The 17,995-nt window shown below is 47.6% G+C and overlaps 1 protein-coding gene across 1 annotated transcript; it reads left to right on the top strand.

The window, feature by feature from the left end:
• The first annotated feature begins 13,212 nt into the window (after positions 1–13,212).
• C1GALT1C1 (C1GALT1 specific chaperone 1) lies at positions 13,213–17,253 on the top strand. Its single transcript, XM_072124858.1, has 2 exons — positions 13,213–13,340; positions 14,148–17,253. The coding sequence occupies exon 2, from the start codon at positions 14,153–14,155 to the stop codon at positions 15,104–15,106; it is 954 nt and encodes a 317-aa protein (XP_071980959.1). The 5' UTR covers positions 13,213–13,340; positions 14,148–14,152; the 3' UTR covers positions 15,107–17,253.
• Positions 17,254–17,995: the final 742 nt, after the last annotated feature.

Raw genomic sequence — 17,995 nt, 5'->3', positions numbered from 1 at the left:
ATTTGGCCCCCCATATAAATATATACAGCCCCCCCCCAGTGTAATAAGAATTTGGCCCCCCATATAAATATATACAGCCCCCCCCCCAGTGTAATAAGAATTTGGCCCCCCATATAAATATATACAGCCCCCCCCCCAGTATAATAAGAATTTGGCCCCCCATATAAATATATACAGCCCCCCCCCAGTATAATAAGAATTTGGCCCCCCATATAAATATATACAGCCCAGCCCCCCCAGTATAATAAGAATTTTGCCCCTCATATAAATATATACAAACCCCCGCCCCCCCCAGGAAAAATGGGATCTGGCCCCTTATAACTATACACAGCCTCCCCAGTAAAAAAGTATATATAGAAGACACCTCCCACCCCCCCACCCCCGTTACAGCAGTAATCGCCCCATAATATATATTTAATTAATAATTGGACAATAAAAATAATAAAACTTGTACTTACCTCACAGCAGGGGGCTCCCACGGCGCGCGGCTCCCATATTCACGCGGCTCCCATATTCACGCGGCTCTTCTGGCAGCCACGGCTCCGCTGAGTGACACAGGCGCGTGACGTCATCATCCGCCGCCTGTGTCACTGCACTGTACGGAGCGACGCCAGCAGCCGTAAAGGCGCAGCGCCGCTCCGCATGTAAATCGCACCTGTTTCTTAAAGAGACAGGTGCGATTTATCTGAAGGGAGATTCGGGCGCCAGCGGGCGCCCGAATCGCCCACATTGGAGCTGCAAAATGCCGCTTTTAAAGAGGGCCGCATTCTGCCGCCCGAGGCGAGATTTTCATCTCGCCTCATGGCAGATGCGGCCCTGCCCCCCTGCCAGCCCCAGATATACAATAATGCCCCCTGGCCGCCTCAGACATATAATTAATGCCCCCTGCCAGCCCCAGATATAGAATAATGCCCCCCTGCCAGTCCCAGATATACATTAATGCCCCCTGCCAGCCCCAGATATAGAATAATGCCCCCCTGCCATATAATGAATGCCCCCCCCCCATATACAATAATGCCCCCCATTCTATCATTAAAAAAACCCCATAATACTCACCTCTTTGGAGCAGGTTTCTTCCGGTCTTCCCTCGGTCCCTCGTCACTGCTCCGCGCCTCCACACCAAGCCACTGAGCTGCAGGGAGGGCCGGACAGCTGACAGCTGGTAAGTGTCAGCCTCCTCCACACTACACAGGTCGCGCAATGAAGTCAATTGCGCGACCTGTGTAGCTGAATGTATACACAGACGCAGAAGCAGCGTACTAATTAATGTGTACTAATTTGTGTACTAATGTGTACTAATTAATAGTACCTGCATCGTACGATCGTACGATGCAGGTACTATAAGTTAAATCAAAAGTTGTAGGAAGTGCGGACCGGCCCCGGAACAGCTCTGGACCGACCGGCCCTGGATTTTCCCGGTGGGTACAATGGCCAGTCTGCCCCTAAACGTGGCCAATGGGGGGAAAATCAGCACAAGCCTTTTGGAGATGGAGTGGCTGCACAAGGTGTTAGTTAAAACCTACCCCCTGCAGGGCCACAGTCCCTCTGCAGCCTTTGTAGTGTTAGCTAGTTCCACTAGGCTAATTGGGATGAGGCTGGAGGGAAGTGGGGTATTTGAGTAATATAAAGCCCCCCTCCCTCTGGCCATATTTATCACAACCATAGACGGGGAAATCCTCTACACCTAGAGGACGGTCGGTTCTACCACTATCATAGATAAGGGGCATTTTCTACACCTAGAGGCAGTTCTAACATTACTATAGCTAGGTGGCATCCTCTACACCTAGAGGAGAGGCAGTTTTACCATCATTGAGGGGCAGCATAGGAAATAATTAATTATGAGGGGCAGCATAGGAAATGATAAATTATGAGGGGCAGCATAGTAAATAATTATGAGGGGCAGCATAGTAAATAATTAATTATGAGGGGCAGCATAAGAAATGATAAATTATGAGGGGCAGCATAGTAAATAATTATAAGGGGCAGCATAGGAAATAATTATGAGGGGCAGCATAGGAAATGATTAGTTATGGAACTAATCATTTTCATATTTTCATAGGAAATTGTCACGGGTGGTCCCGCATCTCACCCGTCCCAGCTCCTGACTCGCTCCCCTCCGCTGTGCGCGCGCGTCGGGTGTACCCGCTCTCAGTACCTGAAACAGCCGCCATGTCCGAGTATGTCCAGGAGAATCTTCAAAGAGGCTTCATTTGCAAATCCACCTCTCCGGCAGGCGCCGGCTTCTTTTTTGTCACCAAGAAAGATGGCTCTCTCCGCCCCTGTATTGACTATCGCGGTCTTAACAAAGTCACCGTTAAGAATCGCTATCCTCTGCCGCTGATCACGGAGCTGTTTGATCGCCTACGGGGTGCGAGAGTCTTTACCAAGCTGGATCTTCGTGGGGCCTACAATCTTATCCGGAGGGGCGACGAGTGGAACGATATCTTCAGGGACTTATTGTACCGCTGTGTTGTGGTTTACCTGGATGACATCCTTGTGTATTCTGCTGACCTCGAGTCCCACCATTCCCATGTACGGCAAGTGCTCAGCCGCCTCAGGGCCAACCATCTCTACGCTAAACTGGAGAAGTGCCTGTTTCATCAAAAAAGCCTTCCATTCCTCGGCTACATTATTTCCGATAAAGGCTTGCAAATGGATCCTGACAAGTTATCTGCGGTTCTTCAGTGGCCACGCCCAGTGGGACTACGGGCTATTCAAAGATTCCTGGGCTTCGCTAATTATTATAGACAATTCATTCCTCACTTCTCGACTCTGGTAGCTCCTATGGTGGCGCTAACGAAGAAAGGTGTCAATTCTCGTGCCTGGCCCCCAGAGGCTGACGAGGCCTTCACGAGACTAAAGTCTGCTTTTTCTTCTGCATCTGTCCTTACCAGACCAGATACCGAGAAGCCATTTTTTGTGGAGGTTGATGCCTCTTCCGTAGGAGCTGGAGCGGTCCTTACTCAGAAGGGGCCTAGGGGCCGAACTCTATCTTGTGGCTTCTTCTCCAAAATTTTCTCTCCTGCAGAGAGGAATTATTCTATTGGAGATCGTGAGCTTCTGGTCATCAAGCTTGCCTTGGAGGAGTGGCGTCATTTGTTGGAGGGAGCCAGATTTCCAGTCAGCATCTACACTAACCACAAGAACCTCCAATACCTACAGTCGGCTCAGCGGTTGAACCCGCGTCAAGCCCGGTGGTCTCTCTTCTTTTCCCGTTTTGACTTCCAAATCCATTTTCGCCCTGCCGAGAAAAACATCAAGGCTGACGCCTTGTCCCGTGCTTCGGATGTTATGGGGGAGGACTGTGCCCCGAGATACATCGTTCCTCCTGAGAGACTTGTGCTGGCTGCGCCGGTGGACCTCCGGCAATTACCTCCCGGCAACACTTATGTGCGACCTGGACTTAGAAAGAGGGTTCTGACCTGGGGACATTCTTCTCGTGTGGCTGGGCACCCTGGGGTGCAGCGCTCTGTGGCCCTAATTTCCCGATTCTATTGGTGGCCTGATTTGGTCAAGGACGTTCGGGATTTTGTGCGGTCCTGTACCTCTTGTGCTCGTAATAAGCCCTCACGACAAAAACCTGCTGGTCTTCTGTTGCCGTTACCCGTGCCTACCTGCCCGTGGTCTCACGTGGCTATGGACTTTACTACAGATCTGCCACCATCATCTGGCAATACCGTAATCTGGGTGGTAACCGACCGCTTTTCCAAAATGTCTCATTTTGTTCCTCTGCCAGGCCTGCCGTCTGCTCCACACCTTGCCAGCCAGTTCTTCACCCACATCTTTCGCCTACATGGACTTCCGTTGCACATCGTCTCGGACCGAGGGGTCCAGTTTGTCTCCCGCTTCTGGCGAGCCCTGTGTAATCAACTGCAGATAAAACTGGACTTCTCTTCTGCGTACCATCCTCAGTCTAATGGACACGTTGAAAGAGTTAACCAGACTTTGGGCTGTTACCTGCGTCACTTTGTCTCTGCCCGTCAGGATAACTGGTCCACTTTGCTACCTTGGGCAGAGTTCTCATATAACTCTCTGGATTCGGAGTCTGCTGGTGCATCACCCTTCTTTGTTCTATATGGAAGACATCCACGTCCACCCCTACCTCTCTCCGTGTCTGCTGATGTTCCTGCTGTGGAAGAGTTGGTAACGGACCTTAAAGCTATTTGGGAACAGACTTGTCAGTCCCTGCTTCAGGCCTCTGCCCGCACCAAGACTCAGGCCGATAAAAAACGCAGGTCTCCTCCCATCTTCTCTCCAGGGGATAAAGTGTGGCTGTCTTCAAAATATGTCCGGTTGAAGATTCCCAGCTACAAGCTTGGCCCTCGCTATCTGGGTCCATTTGAGGTGCTGAAGCGTATTAACCCTGTGGCCTCCCACCATGCGCATCCCGAACTCCTTTCATGTCTCTCTGCTCAAGCCTGTCATCTTGAATCGCTTCTCCCAGCAAGATCCTCCTCCTACTCCAGTGGCAGACTCTACCAACACCTATGAGGTAAAAGAGATCTTGGACATGAAGACGGTGAGGGGGAAGCAGTTCTTCTTGGTTGACTGGAGGGGTTTTGGGCCTGAAGAAAGGTCGTGGGAGCCAGAGGACAACATATTGGATCGTAGTCTTCTGCAGAGGTTCCTCCAGCCTAGGAGGAGGGGGAGGCCGAAGGGGGGGGGGTACTGTCACGGGTGGTCCCGCGACCCACATTGCGGCTCACCCGTGCCGCCCTGCCCCCACCAGTGCACCGCCAGCGCATCTCACCCGTCCCGGCTCCTGACTCGCTCCCCTCCGCTGTGCGCGCGTCCCCGACTGCTAGGGCGCGCGCGCGGCACCTTCTCCAAATTTAAAGGGCCAGCACGCCATTAATTGGCGCTGGCCATATTGCCCAATTCTTCATAAGCCTGCCTCTTCCTGTTACCCTTGCCGGATCTTTGTGCCTCATAGCCTTAGAGAAAGCCTCCTAGCGAGTATTCCTGCGTTCCTGTGTATTCCTGCGTTCCTGTGTATTCCTGCGTTCCCGTGTATTCCTGTGTGTTCCCGCTCCTGTGTTCTGTGTTTCCGAGTTCCTCCGTGTTGCTGTGTTCCCGTTCCCACCTGCCTGGACCTCCTGTTGCTGACCCCGGACTTGGACCTGACGTTGCACCTCTGCCGCCTGCCCTGACCCTGTGCCTGGACCTGTCTACGAGATTGTCATCCGCTAAGGTACCTTGACCTCGGCTGCCACCGTGGGCTAGTCACACCTGGGAACGACCTAGATGTATCCTGCCGCAGCAAGTCCAACCCGCTTTGCGGCGGGCTCTGGTGAATACCAGGTGCCGCTAGGCTCCGGTTCCGGGTGTTGGCTAGTTACATCTCCCGCGGTGGTCCAGAGGATCCACTGATCCTAACAGAAATAATTAATTATGAGGGGCAGCATGGGAAATAATTAATTATGAGGGGCAGCATAGGAAATAATTAATTATAAGGGGCAGCATAGGAAATAATTAATTATAAGGGGCAGTATAGGAAATAATTAATTATAAGGGGCAGTATAGGAAATAATTAATTATGAGAGGCAGCATAGGAAATTAATTATTTCCTATCCTGCCCCTCATAATTATTCCCTATGCTCCCCCTCCATTATTATTTTCTATAATGGCCCCATAATTCATTGTTTCATATATTAGGGCCGCCACAATTTTTCTACTGCTGTTTAAAAAAAAATAAAATAAAAACCCTGTACTTACCTCTGGCTCCCACGTCTTCTTTCTTCTGGCTGCTGCCGGACAGAAAGGGGTGCGCGGCCGCGTGATGACGTAATCAAGCGGCCACGCATCCAGGTTCAAGGAGGGATGTGCTCCGTGGTTGTCTTCCGGCCACATCGCTCCACCTGCAATAATAGTGCTCAAGCACCCGTTTCCGGCCGCATCGAGCACTATTCAGTGACGGGCAGGAGCTTCCTGTCTGGACGGACGGAGGCCCCTGCCCGACTGCCGAAGGCCGTGGCCTGATCATAGGCCACGGCCTAATCACTGACTCTATTGAAGCGCCAGCCCGGGGGCCCCCAAATAACGGATCCGGGGGCTCGGCACTTGATGGGACGGGGGCCGGATAGAAACTGTCCGCGGGCCGCAAGTGACCCGCGGGCCGTAGTTTGGGGACCCCTGCTCTACACCTAGTAGAGAGGCGGTACTATCATCACCATAGACAGGGGGCATCCTCTACACCTAGTGGAGAGGTGGTTTTATTGTCTTTGTAGACAGGGGGCATCTTCTACACCTTGTGGAGAGGTGGTTTTATTGTCTTTGTAGACAGGGGGCATCTTCTACACCTTGTGGAGAGGTGGTTTTATACACTGCTAAGCAACTGTTATACTACAAATGACTGTGATAGTTTTCTGGCACCACATTCAGTGAAAAGTACCTGGTTCACCTGAACTTTGTGATAGAAGTTATTTACCCTGCACACTGCACCAAGGTGTTCCGGAAGAACTGAAGGGGTCCGTGTGGTACTTGGGAACTCTAGGGCTGCATACCGCCACATGACACTACAACACCCAGCAAGCCCATTGCTCCCAGGTTACTGCAGTTCTACCATCACCAGAGACAGGGGGCATCCTCTACACCTAGAGGAGAGATGGTTCTAACATCACCATAGACTGTATGCAAATGAGCCTGAGGGGCTCCAGGCTCCATAGATGTTAAAGGAGCCTGGAGCCCCTCAGGCTCATCTGCATACACTCTTTCATCCTGGTGGTAGATGTCTTTTAAGCTATAAACTGCCTCCATCCTGAAGGGGTTAAAGGAAATCTTTTTAGTGGTTTTCCAGATGTGGACGTTGGAATCGCAGTGAAAAGTTGCAATTTTTTCTGCAAATAAACTCCAGTCCAGAGCAGGCATAGGCAAAGGGTTGCTTGAACATTTGAGACTTTTGTGTGACTTTTCATACAACAGTCTCAAAAAAACAGTGGACTCACATGCCTCATTTATCAAACAGTGGGGGGCGCATTAACATATGAGTTTTACTGGGCAGCAGTTTCCCTAAGGGCGCGTTCACACATTGCATTTTGGCCTATGTTTTTATTGCGTTTGAAACAACAGCTGAGGAGATGTGATTTGCCTAATAACATTACTGTTAACATTTTTGTTACAAAATGCATTGTGAATGCAATGTTAACAATGTGTTAATGCATGCCTTTTGTTAATGTGTCAGCTGGGTGTTGGTTACTGATCGCTCGTCTTATGTCTTACCACTAATAGCAATTAACACCATGAGGGAAATTTAGCAGGATTGTCGCATTATGTACCAGCACGCTGGATTTACTCAGAGGCTTGGATCCTCCACCTATATAAAATCTGCGTCACGTCCTGCCTGGCACGTCCTGAGCCCTGCACTGTCCTATGCTCCACTTTTTGATAAGTTTTAAGGCAGCTGCCACAGATAACACACTAGACAACATGGGAAAGTGGACAAGGCAGGGAAGTAGTACCTTCTGCAGTAATGGAAGGAATATTGCCTCCATTGTGCAAGAAAGATGGAAGGAGAGGCTGATGTGCTGGTTCTCCCTGGGACAACCCCTTAGTGTCTGTAATATATGTCCCTGGGTAATGGATGGGGAGCCTGTGGTGGTGACAGCCGTATCCAGGGATCAGATGGAGGCAGCGTTGTGCAAAATAACTCACAGTTCTTTATTGAACAGCAGACAACGGGCCTAAACAATCTCACCGCAGAACTGGTACTGGAGTGGTCATGGAGAGTGGTCCTCAGGAATGGTTCAACAGCCTGATAGTAGAGGCAGGCTGGGATGGAGCTGTGTCCAAACTATGGAAGCTGCAGCTCTGTGTCTCCTGACTCTGGTCCTTAGCTAAGTGTCAGTCCTGATGGTGGACTGACACTGTCTCTCTCTTCACTCTGTAAGCTGGTAAGAGGATCTGCTCTCTAGGGAGAGCTGGTGGTAAAAACCCCAGGCCCCTCCCTGTCCAGGGGTTTTATTATCCTGGTCAGGTAGTGGCTACCTCTCCAATCACACTCCAGTGCACATTGTAGAAACATCATTGGTTGACAAGATCACATCCATGCATTTTTTACGATCTGAAAACGCACTAAAAACGGCCCAAAAACGCCATGTGTGACATCACCCTTAGGCGAGTTGCGCAGGCTCACCTGCTGGGGAGAGACAGATAGAGGGCCCTATTGCCTATACATTGGCAGGGGTGTTGCAATTGCATACCTCCCAACCGTCCCGTTTTGGGCGGGACAGTCCCTTGTCCCGCCTGCACGGGCCGTTAAGTGAAAGTCCCGGTTATTTCTGCGCTGTCACGGATTTTTTCGTCTTATCCCGCCCCCGAGTCCCGCCCCCGAGTCCCGCCTCCGTCCTGCTCAGGATACAGAGAAGCCAGGGGGCGGGGTGCAGCGTCCTCCTCCTCTCCAGCTCCCGGGCTGTCTGCTGCAGAGCCGGCACCTCCCCCATCCCCTCCCCTGGGAGGCAGAGCCCTCCCTGTCCTCAGGCTGCCACTCGGCACAGGATGCAGGCACATGGATGGATGGATGGAGCAGTGCAGAGTGTCATATTCTCTGCACTGCCCCTGCACAGCAGCCCCAGGGGATCAGCCTCTGTGCAGGCAGGAGCTCTCCAGCTCTCCTACATCAATAGCTCCCTGCCCCCACCTCCTCCTGCTCCTCACTGAAGTTCGTCTGATGAAGCAGAGCCGATTGTGTGCAGCTGCTGCAGTGTGATAACAGGTACTCTACAGTGACTGCAGGCACAAGGGTTAAACACTTCACTTTCCTCCATAGACCCCCTGCCCCCCTACCTTATCCCCCCAGTGCCCTTCTATTCTGTTTTTATTGTACCATATACTTAATCCCTTAACCCCTTAAGGACGCAGGGTTCTCCCTCTCATTTCTCGCTCTCCAACTTCAAAAATCCATAACTTTTTCATTTTTCCGTGTACAGACCTGTGTGAGGGCTTATTTTGTGCGTAACAAATTTTACTTTCCCGTAATGTTATTTATTTTAACATGCCGTGTACTGCGAAGCTGCAAAAAATTCCAAATGTGGAAAAAAAAATTTTTTAAAACGCACGTGCATCACGTTCTTGTGGGCTCAGTTTTTTCGACTTTCACTTTGCACTCAAAATAACACCTCAGCTTTATTCTTTGGTTCGGTGCGATCGCGGTGATACCCAATTTTTCCAGGTTTTATTGTGTTTTAATACATTTTCAAAAATTAAACCAATGTGTACAAAAAAAAAATAAAAAAATGTTGCCATCTTTTGACGCTAATTACTTTTTCATACTTTGGTGCACGGAGCTTTATGAGGTGTCATTTTTTGCGAAATGAGCCGACGTTTTCATTGCTACCATTTTGAGGTCTGTGCGACATTTTGATCATTTTTAATTTCATTTTTTATGTGATGTAAAAAGGTGTAAAAGTCACATTTCGGACATTTGGGCGCCATTTCCCGCCTCGGAGGTCACCGCCACCCGTAACCGTTTTTATATTTTGATAGATCGGGCATTTTGGGACGCGGCGATACCTAATATGTTTGTGATTTTTACTGTTTATTATGTTTTATATCAGTTCTAGGGAAAGGGGGGGTGATTAGAATTTTTAGTATTTTATAAATTTTTTTTATTTTTTAAACTTTTTTTTTTCTTTTTTTTTCCCACTATTTCTTAGACCATCTAGGGTACATTAACCCTAGATGGTCAGATCACTTCTACCATATACTGCAATACTTCTGGCTCATTGTAACGAATCTCCAGAAGCCATGTAGCCTCGTGTCAAACGAAGACCCGAGGCTACCACGGCAAACGATCGCCGCCCCCCCATGACGTTCGGGGGCACGGCGATCGTAAAAATAGACTTTGCCGGTGACAATGACCGACCGCGGTTATTAGCGGTGGGGGTTTTCTGCAATATGCAAAACCCCCCACCTTGTATGAAGAGGACTCAGCCCGTGAGCCCTCTTCATACACTCCTTATACCTCTGCGCCGTAGAGCTACGGCCCAGAGCGTTAAGGGGTTAAAGGGGTTTTCCCACAAATACAAGTTAGGACCTATCCATAGGACAGGGCTTAACCTGCTGATGTGTGGGGGTTTCAGTGATGTGACCCCCACAGATCATGAAAACGAGGAGTCTGTTGGGGTCCACATAAGGTACATGTCATCGCTCTATGACAGTAATGGAGCAGAATGGTCATACACGGCCGTCTGCTCCATTACTCTGACGGAGCGACGAGGGGTCCGTTGGAGGTATGTAGGATCCCTCGTTTTCATGATCTGTGGGGATCTCATCACTGAGACCCCACTGATCAGCAACTTAGGCCCAATCCTGTGGATAGGAACTAATTTGTATTTGCAGGAAAACCCCTATAAGTACTTGGCCCTTTTTAATTTTTGCGTTTCCATATTTCACTCCCCACTTTCAAAAATCAATAACTTTTTTATTTTTCCACGTACAGAGCTGTGTGCGGCCTGTTTCTGCGTAACAAATTATACTTCCTAGTGACAGTATTAAATATTCCAGGCCCTGTACTGGGAAGCGGGAAGGAAAATATCAAATGTGTTTTTTATGGCTTTCACTGCGCGCTCCATAGGACCCCTCCCCTTTACTGCGCTCCATAGGACTCCTCCCCTTTACTGCACTCCATAGGACCCCTCCCCTTTACTGCACTCCATAGGACCCCTCCCCTTTACTGCGACAACGAGCACGTCTCCCCCCCTAGACAACAAGCATGTCCTCCCCCTAGACAACGAGCATTTCCCCCCCCTAGACAACGAGCATTTCCCCCCCTAGACAACGAGCATGTCTCCCCCTGACCCCTAGACAACGAGCATGTCCCCCCCAAGACAACGAGCATGTCCCCCCCCTAGACAACGAGCATTTACCCCCCCCAGCCACGTGCATTCCCCCCCCCCTAGACAACAAGCATGTCTCCCCCCGACCCCTAGACAACGAGCATTTCCCCCCCTAGACAACGAGCATTCCCCCCCCCCCCTAGACAACGAGCATGTCTACCCCCGACCCCTAGACAACGAGCATGTCCTCCCCTGTGGCTGCGTGCCTTTTTTTGTGTGTAGGTTTTTTTATTTTTGTCTTCCAGGACCGTGCCTGCTGTGGACTGCTTCGGATTCGAAGGATTACGTCGATGACCGACATTTCTAACAAATAAAATGGTCAACGAGGGTGTGTCTGCGTTTTTTGTTCAATAAAATTTTCTGAAAACGGTGTGATTATTTATTTTTTTGCGACACTCTTCATAGTTTGCCGTAGTAGTGGTGCCGGCTAGGTGACGGTGCTCATTACTAAGGGCTGGCCTTAGTGTTTGCCTTAATTTTTTTGGCAAATTCACACTAACGCCCATACCATTACCCCGGTACCCACCGCCACCAGGGGTGCCGGGAAGAGCCGGGTACAAACCAGTACCTGACCGTCTATAGATGGTCAGGTAGTGGGGCGGCTGCAGGCTGTTATTGTTGCGCTGGAAAAGCCCCTAACAGTGGCCTATCCCAGCTCAGTAATGGCAGGCTGCTGCTGCTTTTTTGTATCAGGCTGATTTAAACAATAGGGGGCACCCCATGCCGTTTTTCCCCCCATTTTTTTGTAAAAATGGGGGAAACAGCCTGGGAGCCCCCTTTAAAAGGGGAACCACACGCATATTTTTGTCAAAAATTTGAAGAAAAAACGGCATGGGGCTCCCCCTATTTTTCAAATCAGCCAGATACAAAAAAGCAGCAGCAGCCGCCATTACTGAGCTGGGATAGGCCACTGTTAGGGGGCTATTCCAGCGCAACAATAACAGCCTGCAGCCGCCCCACTACCTGACCATCTATAGACGGTCAGGTACTGGTTTGTACCCGGCTCTTCCCGGCACCCCTGGTGGCGGTGGGTACCGGGGTAATGGTATGGGCGTTAGTGTAGTGCAAACACTAAGGCCAGCCCTTAGTAATGAGCACCGTCACCTAGCCGGCACCACTACTACGGCAAACTATGAAGAGTGTCGCAAAAAAATAAATAATCACACCGTTTTCAGAAAATTTTATTGGACAAAAAACGCAGACACACCCTCATTGACCATTTTATTTGTTAGAAATGTCGGTCATCGATGTAATCCTTCAAATCCGAAGCAGTCCACAGCAGGCACGGTCCTGGAAGACAAAAATAACACAAACACACAAAAAAGGGCACGCAGCCACAGGGGAGGACATGCTCGTTGTCTAGGGGGGGGAGGCATGCTCGTTGTTTGGGGGGGACATGCTCGTTGTCTAGGGGGGGGGCATGCTCGTTGTCTAGGGGGGGGCATGCCCGTTGTCTAGGGGGGGGCATGCTCGTTGTCTAGAGGGGGCATGTTCGTTGTCTGGGGGGGACATGCTCGTTGTCTGGGGGGGACATGCTCGTTGTCTAGGGGGGGACATGCTCGTTGTCTAGGGGAGGACATGCTCGTTGTCTGAGGGGGGCATGCTCGTTGTCTAGGGGAGGACATGCTCGTTGTCTGGGGGGGGCATGCTCGTTGTCTAGGGGAGGACATGCTCGTTGTCTAGGAGAGACATGCTCGTTGTTTAGCGTGGGGGGGGGACATGCTTGTTGTCTAGGGGGAGTGGAATATACCCCCCAATTATATACATAAATATACATTGGTGCCAGTGGATGCGTTGGAGGTATGAGCAGTGGCGTGGCCAGGGGGTGTGGTTAGGGGGCGTGGCTAGGGTGCGGCTTCTGTGGGTAAAAAAATCATTTTGTCCCTCTTTCTCCTCCACAAAAGTTGGGAGGTATGCAATTGCAGGTGAGGTTGGGGGAGTAGTTCCTTGTGCAAATCTGGCCAGAATTTTAGCTGCATTTCTGCCCCATATGCAAGAGCCATAAAATCAGGACACAAGAGAGAAAATTCAGCCATATTCACAGCTTGTCCCCCCTGCCCAGTGTTACATCATACACCTGTGCTGCAATCACATGGGGCACTTCAGAGCACATGCTGGCCCACTCTGGTGAATGGATAAGCAATTCATGCAGGTTATCACTATGGCACTTGGCCCCCAGTAATCAATTACCCCAAGTTAAGTGCCCACAGTGGTTCTATGGACCTCACAGGTGCTGTAGCCACACAACAACCAACCTCATCATGTTTTATTCTGCTCTGGAATTCAAGTAAAGAAGAAAATTCTAAACCCCCGCTTTCCAGTAACCTGCCAGGATCCAACATGGCGGCCGCCGGCCCTACCAGTCAGGACAGTGACACGTCACGACAGTCCACGTGACTCCATGTCACCTGCGCAAGAAGGCGGAAATACAAGATCCGGCAGTAGCTGCAGACGCTGGGGAGTGAGGAGGAGAAGGGATTGGGGATCACTGGCTGCGGGATCTGCAGGGTGAGTGCAGACACCATACATGTATAGTCATGTGCTATATGTCATGTCAGTCCGGGTCACCCCCTGTCACTATCTAATCCCCATATACTCATATCCTCAGTGTAAGGAATGAGCTGGGGTCTGAGCAGCGATTAGCTGCCCTGCTGTTCTCATACAGTACTGGGGGGCCATTCATATGCTTGGACCCCTACAATCAGACTCTTATCTCTGTCTTGTACACAATGGATAACCCATGCACAAACCATAAGGAATGGAGGAAACAGGTTTCACACCTCATGGAGAGCGGATGCCCCAGGTCACATAGGCACAAAGGCAAGAGGTTATCTTAGAAAGACCTAATGGCTGATCACCTGCTTTTAGATACCTCTCTACTCTAAATTAAGCATGAAGGGTTAACCCACTTGCTTATCTTTTCTCTGCTTGTTACATCTAATCCTAGGTATGGATGAGGCAGATTATTAAACCCTTCTGAGCCAGCATGGGGGTGAGATTAGAGAGTTGCTTATGAAGGAGTATTTTATGTGTTGGGGATGACTTTTCCTAAAAGGGATTGTCTATATACAAACCTCTGTAAAGGTGATCTCTAATCTCTGGGAAGGAGTATGCACAAGAATAGCTCATGGCAAGGTGTGGTGCAGATGGATGGAATTCATGCATAGACTATAGTGGGAGTGTCACCTTAGTCACTAAACTTCATTAAATACCATTGTGTCCTAGTTTTTCTTGTATGATTTAATATTTCTTGCCACTCCGAAAACATTTGGAAGGTTTAAGGGTTTATTAATCGATGTTCTTTATGTGTTCTAGGAAAGATGATTTCGGAAGGGGGATCATTTATGAGGGGCATGTTAATAGGAGGTGGGTTTTGTCTTGTGGTTACTCTTCTTGGACACATCAAGTTAGGCCATGAAGCTACCACCCCCCATGAACACCATCACATTCAAGCACCCAATAAGGAGGACGTTTTGAAGCTTACAGATGCAGAACGGATGGAGTTGAGTCAGAGCATGCGGGTCTATTGTATTATCCTTGTCAGACCAAAAGACCTGAGCCTCTGGGCTGCGGTGAGGACCACATGGAGCAAGCACTGTGACCAGGCTGACTACTACAGCTCCGAAAATGTTAAAGTCTTTGATTCCATATCAGTTGACAGCAGCGACACATGGACTATGATGAGGAAAGCTATCCAGATGTCATATGAGAACCATAAACATGAATATAATTGGTTTTTTATTGCTCAACCCTCTACCTTTGCCATTATCGAGAATCTAAAGTTTTTTCTCTTGAAGAAAAATCCATCAGAACCTTTCTACATTGGACACACTGTAAAAGATGGAGAACTAGATTACGTGGATGTTGCAGGTGGCATTGTGCTCAGTATTGGATCAGTGAATAGACTTATCAGTGTCATGAGTGAACCAGATAAGTGTCCAGAAACAGGCGGGATCATATGGAAGGTTTCAGGAGATAAGCAATTGGCCATGTGCCTGAAATACAAAGGAGTGGTAGCAGAAAACGCAGAAGACTCTGAAGGGAAGAATGTCTTCAACACCAAATCTGTTGGGACTCTTATTAAGGAAGCCATGGCAAGTGATCCTCAGAAAGTAGTTGAAGGCTGCTGCTCTGACATGGCCATCACATTCAGTGGCCAGTCTCCAAACCACATGCAAGTTATGATGTATGGTGTGTACAGGCTACGGGCCTATGGACGCAGCTTCAATGACGCAATGGTGTTCTTACCACCTCCCAACTCTGATAACGACTGAAGAGGGTAGAACAAGTCTCATCTGAGGAAAAAAACTAATAAAACAAGTATGGTGGCTTTATTTATTTACCTGAAGATGACAGTGGCTGGGAGGTAGAACTTGATCTGTGTATATGTGTAATTTAGTTTTTCCTTCTCTGTACAGTATAGAAACTTCAGTTTCTTATGACAAGTTCATGACCTGCTCTTTTACTACACTAACTGCACCTACTACTTTTACACGGTGATGACTTTTGCACTCAAATTCTATTTTTCTACTTCATAAAGAACTGGGTTGCTATTTCCTGTTCACCTGGTAAGAACGCTTTGTACACTTCTTCAGGCTGCTCCCCATGGGAGAGTGTAAATGATCTAACCTCTGTCTGTCGCCTAAATCCTACATGGGTGATTTTGCCAAATGACACTGTAAGGTGTTTGCACTTTCTGCTGAGTTCCCGTTACTACCACAGGATCTAACTCCATTACCTCATACACACAAAGATGCCTGTATACAAGTAACAAGGTATCTCCAGTGACACCCTTTAAGTATTTCTTTTACAAAATCCAAATGGCAATACCTCTGTTTTATTACCAATCTGCAGATCGGAGCACTGATGTTTTCATCACCCTCTCTTTAAGGTACAATGGCCTAAATGGATATTGCGAGAATTGATATGCCATCCTGGAACACCATTTTTTATTTTAAAGGAAATCTACCATTAATATTAAACATGAGAAACCAGGGATATTTACTCATAGATTCTTATATTAGTTATTCATGGCCTCCTTACTTCTAAAATCAACTTTATTATTTTATGCTAATGAGCAAGAAGGGATCCTGGTGTCCCTTGAGTTCCTCCATGCTGAAGCTTCACAGTAACCCTGTCTCCCACCACAGCTCCCTTGGCACTACCTTCTCTCCCTTTGCGTGTGAATCTGCTGAACGTAGAGACTCTGATCACACCCCTTCTTGCTCATAATTTTAAAAAAAATATTTTTTTTTTGGAAGGAAGTCATGGATAACAAATATAAGAACATTACCACAGTCACAGAGCCTGGATCTATGAATGTGTCCCTGGTTTATCATGCTTCATTGAGGGGGTTCCCTAAGATGAAAAGATTATTCATAGGAGTAATCGCATTTACAGTAGTCATCTGCGGTCAGTCTCTAAGCAGACATTATTATCCTGCATTTGTTTGCCCTATACAGATGAGCTGCATGCATTGAAGTCTGTGTACACAGTGCAGGGCAGGTGTGTTAGAGGGAACGCAGCAAGTGTAGACTCAAGTTACAACCATAAGAGTCTGTCAAGAATTTTGGTCATATTGTGTGTGATAACGATTTTATTTTTAAAAGCGCCATTATTTTTTAGAGGGAGACACATACTTTTTGTGTTTATGGCGCTACAATCGAAGGGCTAACCAAATGACCTTTGGCACCATCAACCACACAATAAAATTGTTAATGGTACCAAAGGTTGCTTTGATAACCCAATTACTCTAAGGTTTCTGTTGTGTCAATGGTGGATGTGGCTGAAGCAGATCCTGGATAGCTGTGTACAGCTGCTACATGAATGTGTGGACACCCTGCCCCTGCGGATTCCTGCTTCTCCATCAGTACTGTAGCACTGTCATCTGAAATACAATGTCCACATCGTAGTCTACAGTATAAAAACTATCCATACCGTATTTTATATGTACAGTGAAAACATTTTTTGGGCTGAAAGGTGAATTTAATTTTCTGATGACCTATAATTTTAAACACAATTTTATTCTCTGGTGACTTGTCTCCTTTAAATAGTTGACAGAAGATGTTTTTTGAGTTGTGTTATTATGCAGGTCAATGAAAATTACTTCAATGGCAGCTCCATCTTGTGTGCCTGCAGTGTGCGGCATTGTATACATTGTACAGGTCATGGCTGAGGGCAGGGTTCAGTGGTCATGTGTACCACAAATGTGACCAAAGACTAAAATCCACTTTGGGACCCCCTCAGGGGTCAGTAAAGTCCTTTAAAGAAATCAGTTTTGATAGTTATGGTTTTTTTGTGGAAAATTTCTTCCATTTTCAAATATCAAGCGTAAACTGTAAGTTTCTAGGGATGACTAGCGGAATTTGAGCCTTACCAGACATGTTTCCATGTTTGTCAGTATCAGTCATTCATCCAGAACCACTTGCAAATTCTATAAAGAAACCACTATGTCAGTACCACGTTTGGCACATTAAAGCGTTAATACTTGCAGCGTCATTTTGGCTGGTATACATTATATCATTTTTTCAGAACCATGATGGAAAAAAAAAGATGCATGAACTTCAGATTTAGAAAATCTTATTGCCCTCCATGGGACTGTTTTCTTCTTGTGTTCATTCTCCTGTGCATATGTAGTGTGTTTTACAAGTTTTTCCAATGTCTAAAAAGTTGCATTGGGTCACTTGATGTTTTATTTTCTTTGTATTAACTGGATAATAAATCCTCCTGATCTTCCCTCTGGTGATCCTGAACAACTGGATGAGAACACTTGTCATGAGGAACTGCACATAACCCTTAGAGCCAGTCATATGAAGTATAGAGCTGTAATACTAGAAGTTTACAAGTGAGGAACTGGGGAGGTTTGTTGGGCATATATATATATATTTTTTGACTGGTATGTGGATATCAACAGCCTTTGTTGTATAAAAAAAAAAAAAGTGAAAAATTAAATGAATAAATATTTGTAATTTTTTTTATGGTCTGGAATATTACGATAATGAATTTCTGTATGAATTAAACAATATTTTATAGGTGGTGTTGACTCCCTTTATTTTTACATTAAAAAAAATGAAGAAAACGATTCCTGTGAATCGGTAATAACATTGGTACAACCTCTTTAATAATGGACTAAAACTTGCTAATTATGTAAGGGTTTTCTATAC

This window comes from Engystomops pustulosus, chromosome 9, assembly GCF_040894005.1.
Source record: "Engystomops pustulosus chromosome 9, aEngPut4.maternal, whole genome shotgun sequence".
NCBI classification, from domain to species: domain Eukaryota; kingdom Metazoa; phylum Chordata; class Amphibia; order Anura; family Leptodactylidae; genus Engystomops; species Engystomops pustulosus.
The sequence above is the reverse complement of the archived record's forward strand: the minus strand, read 5'-3'. Positions and strand labels throughout refer to the sequence as shown.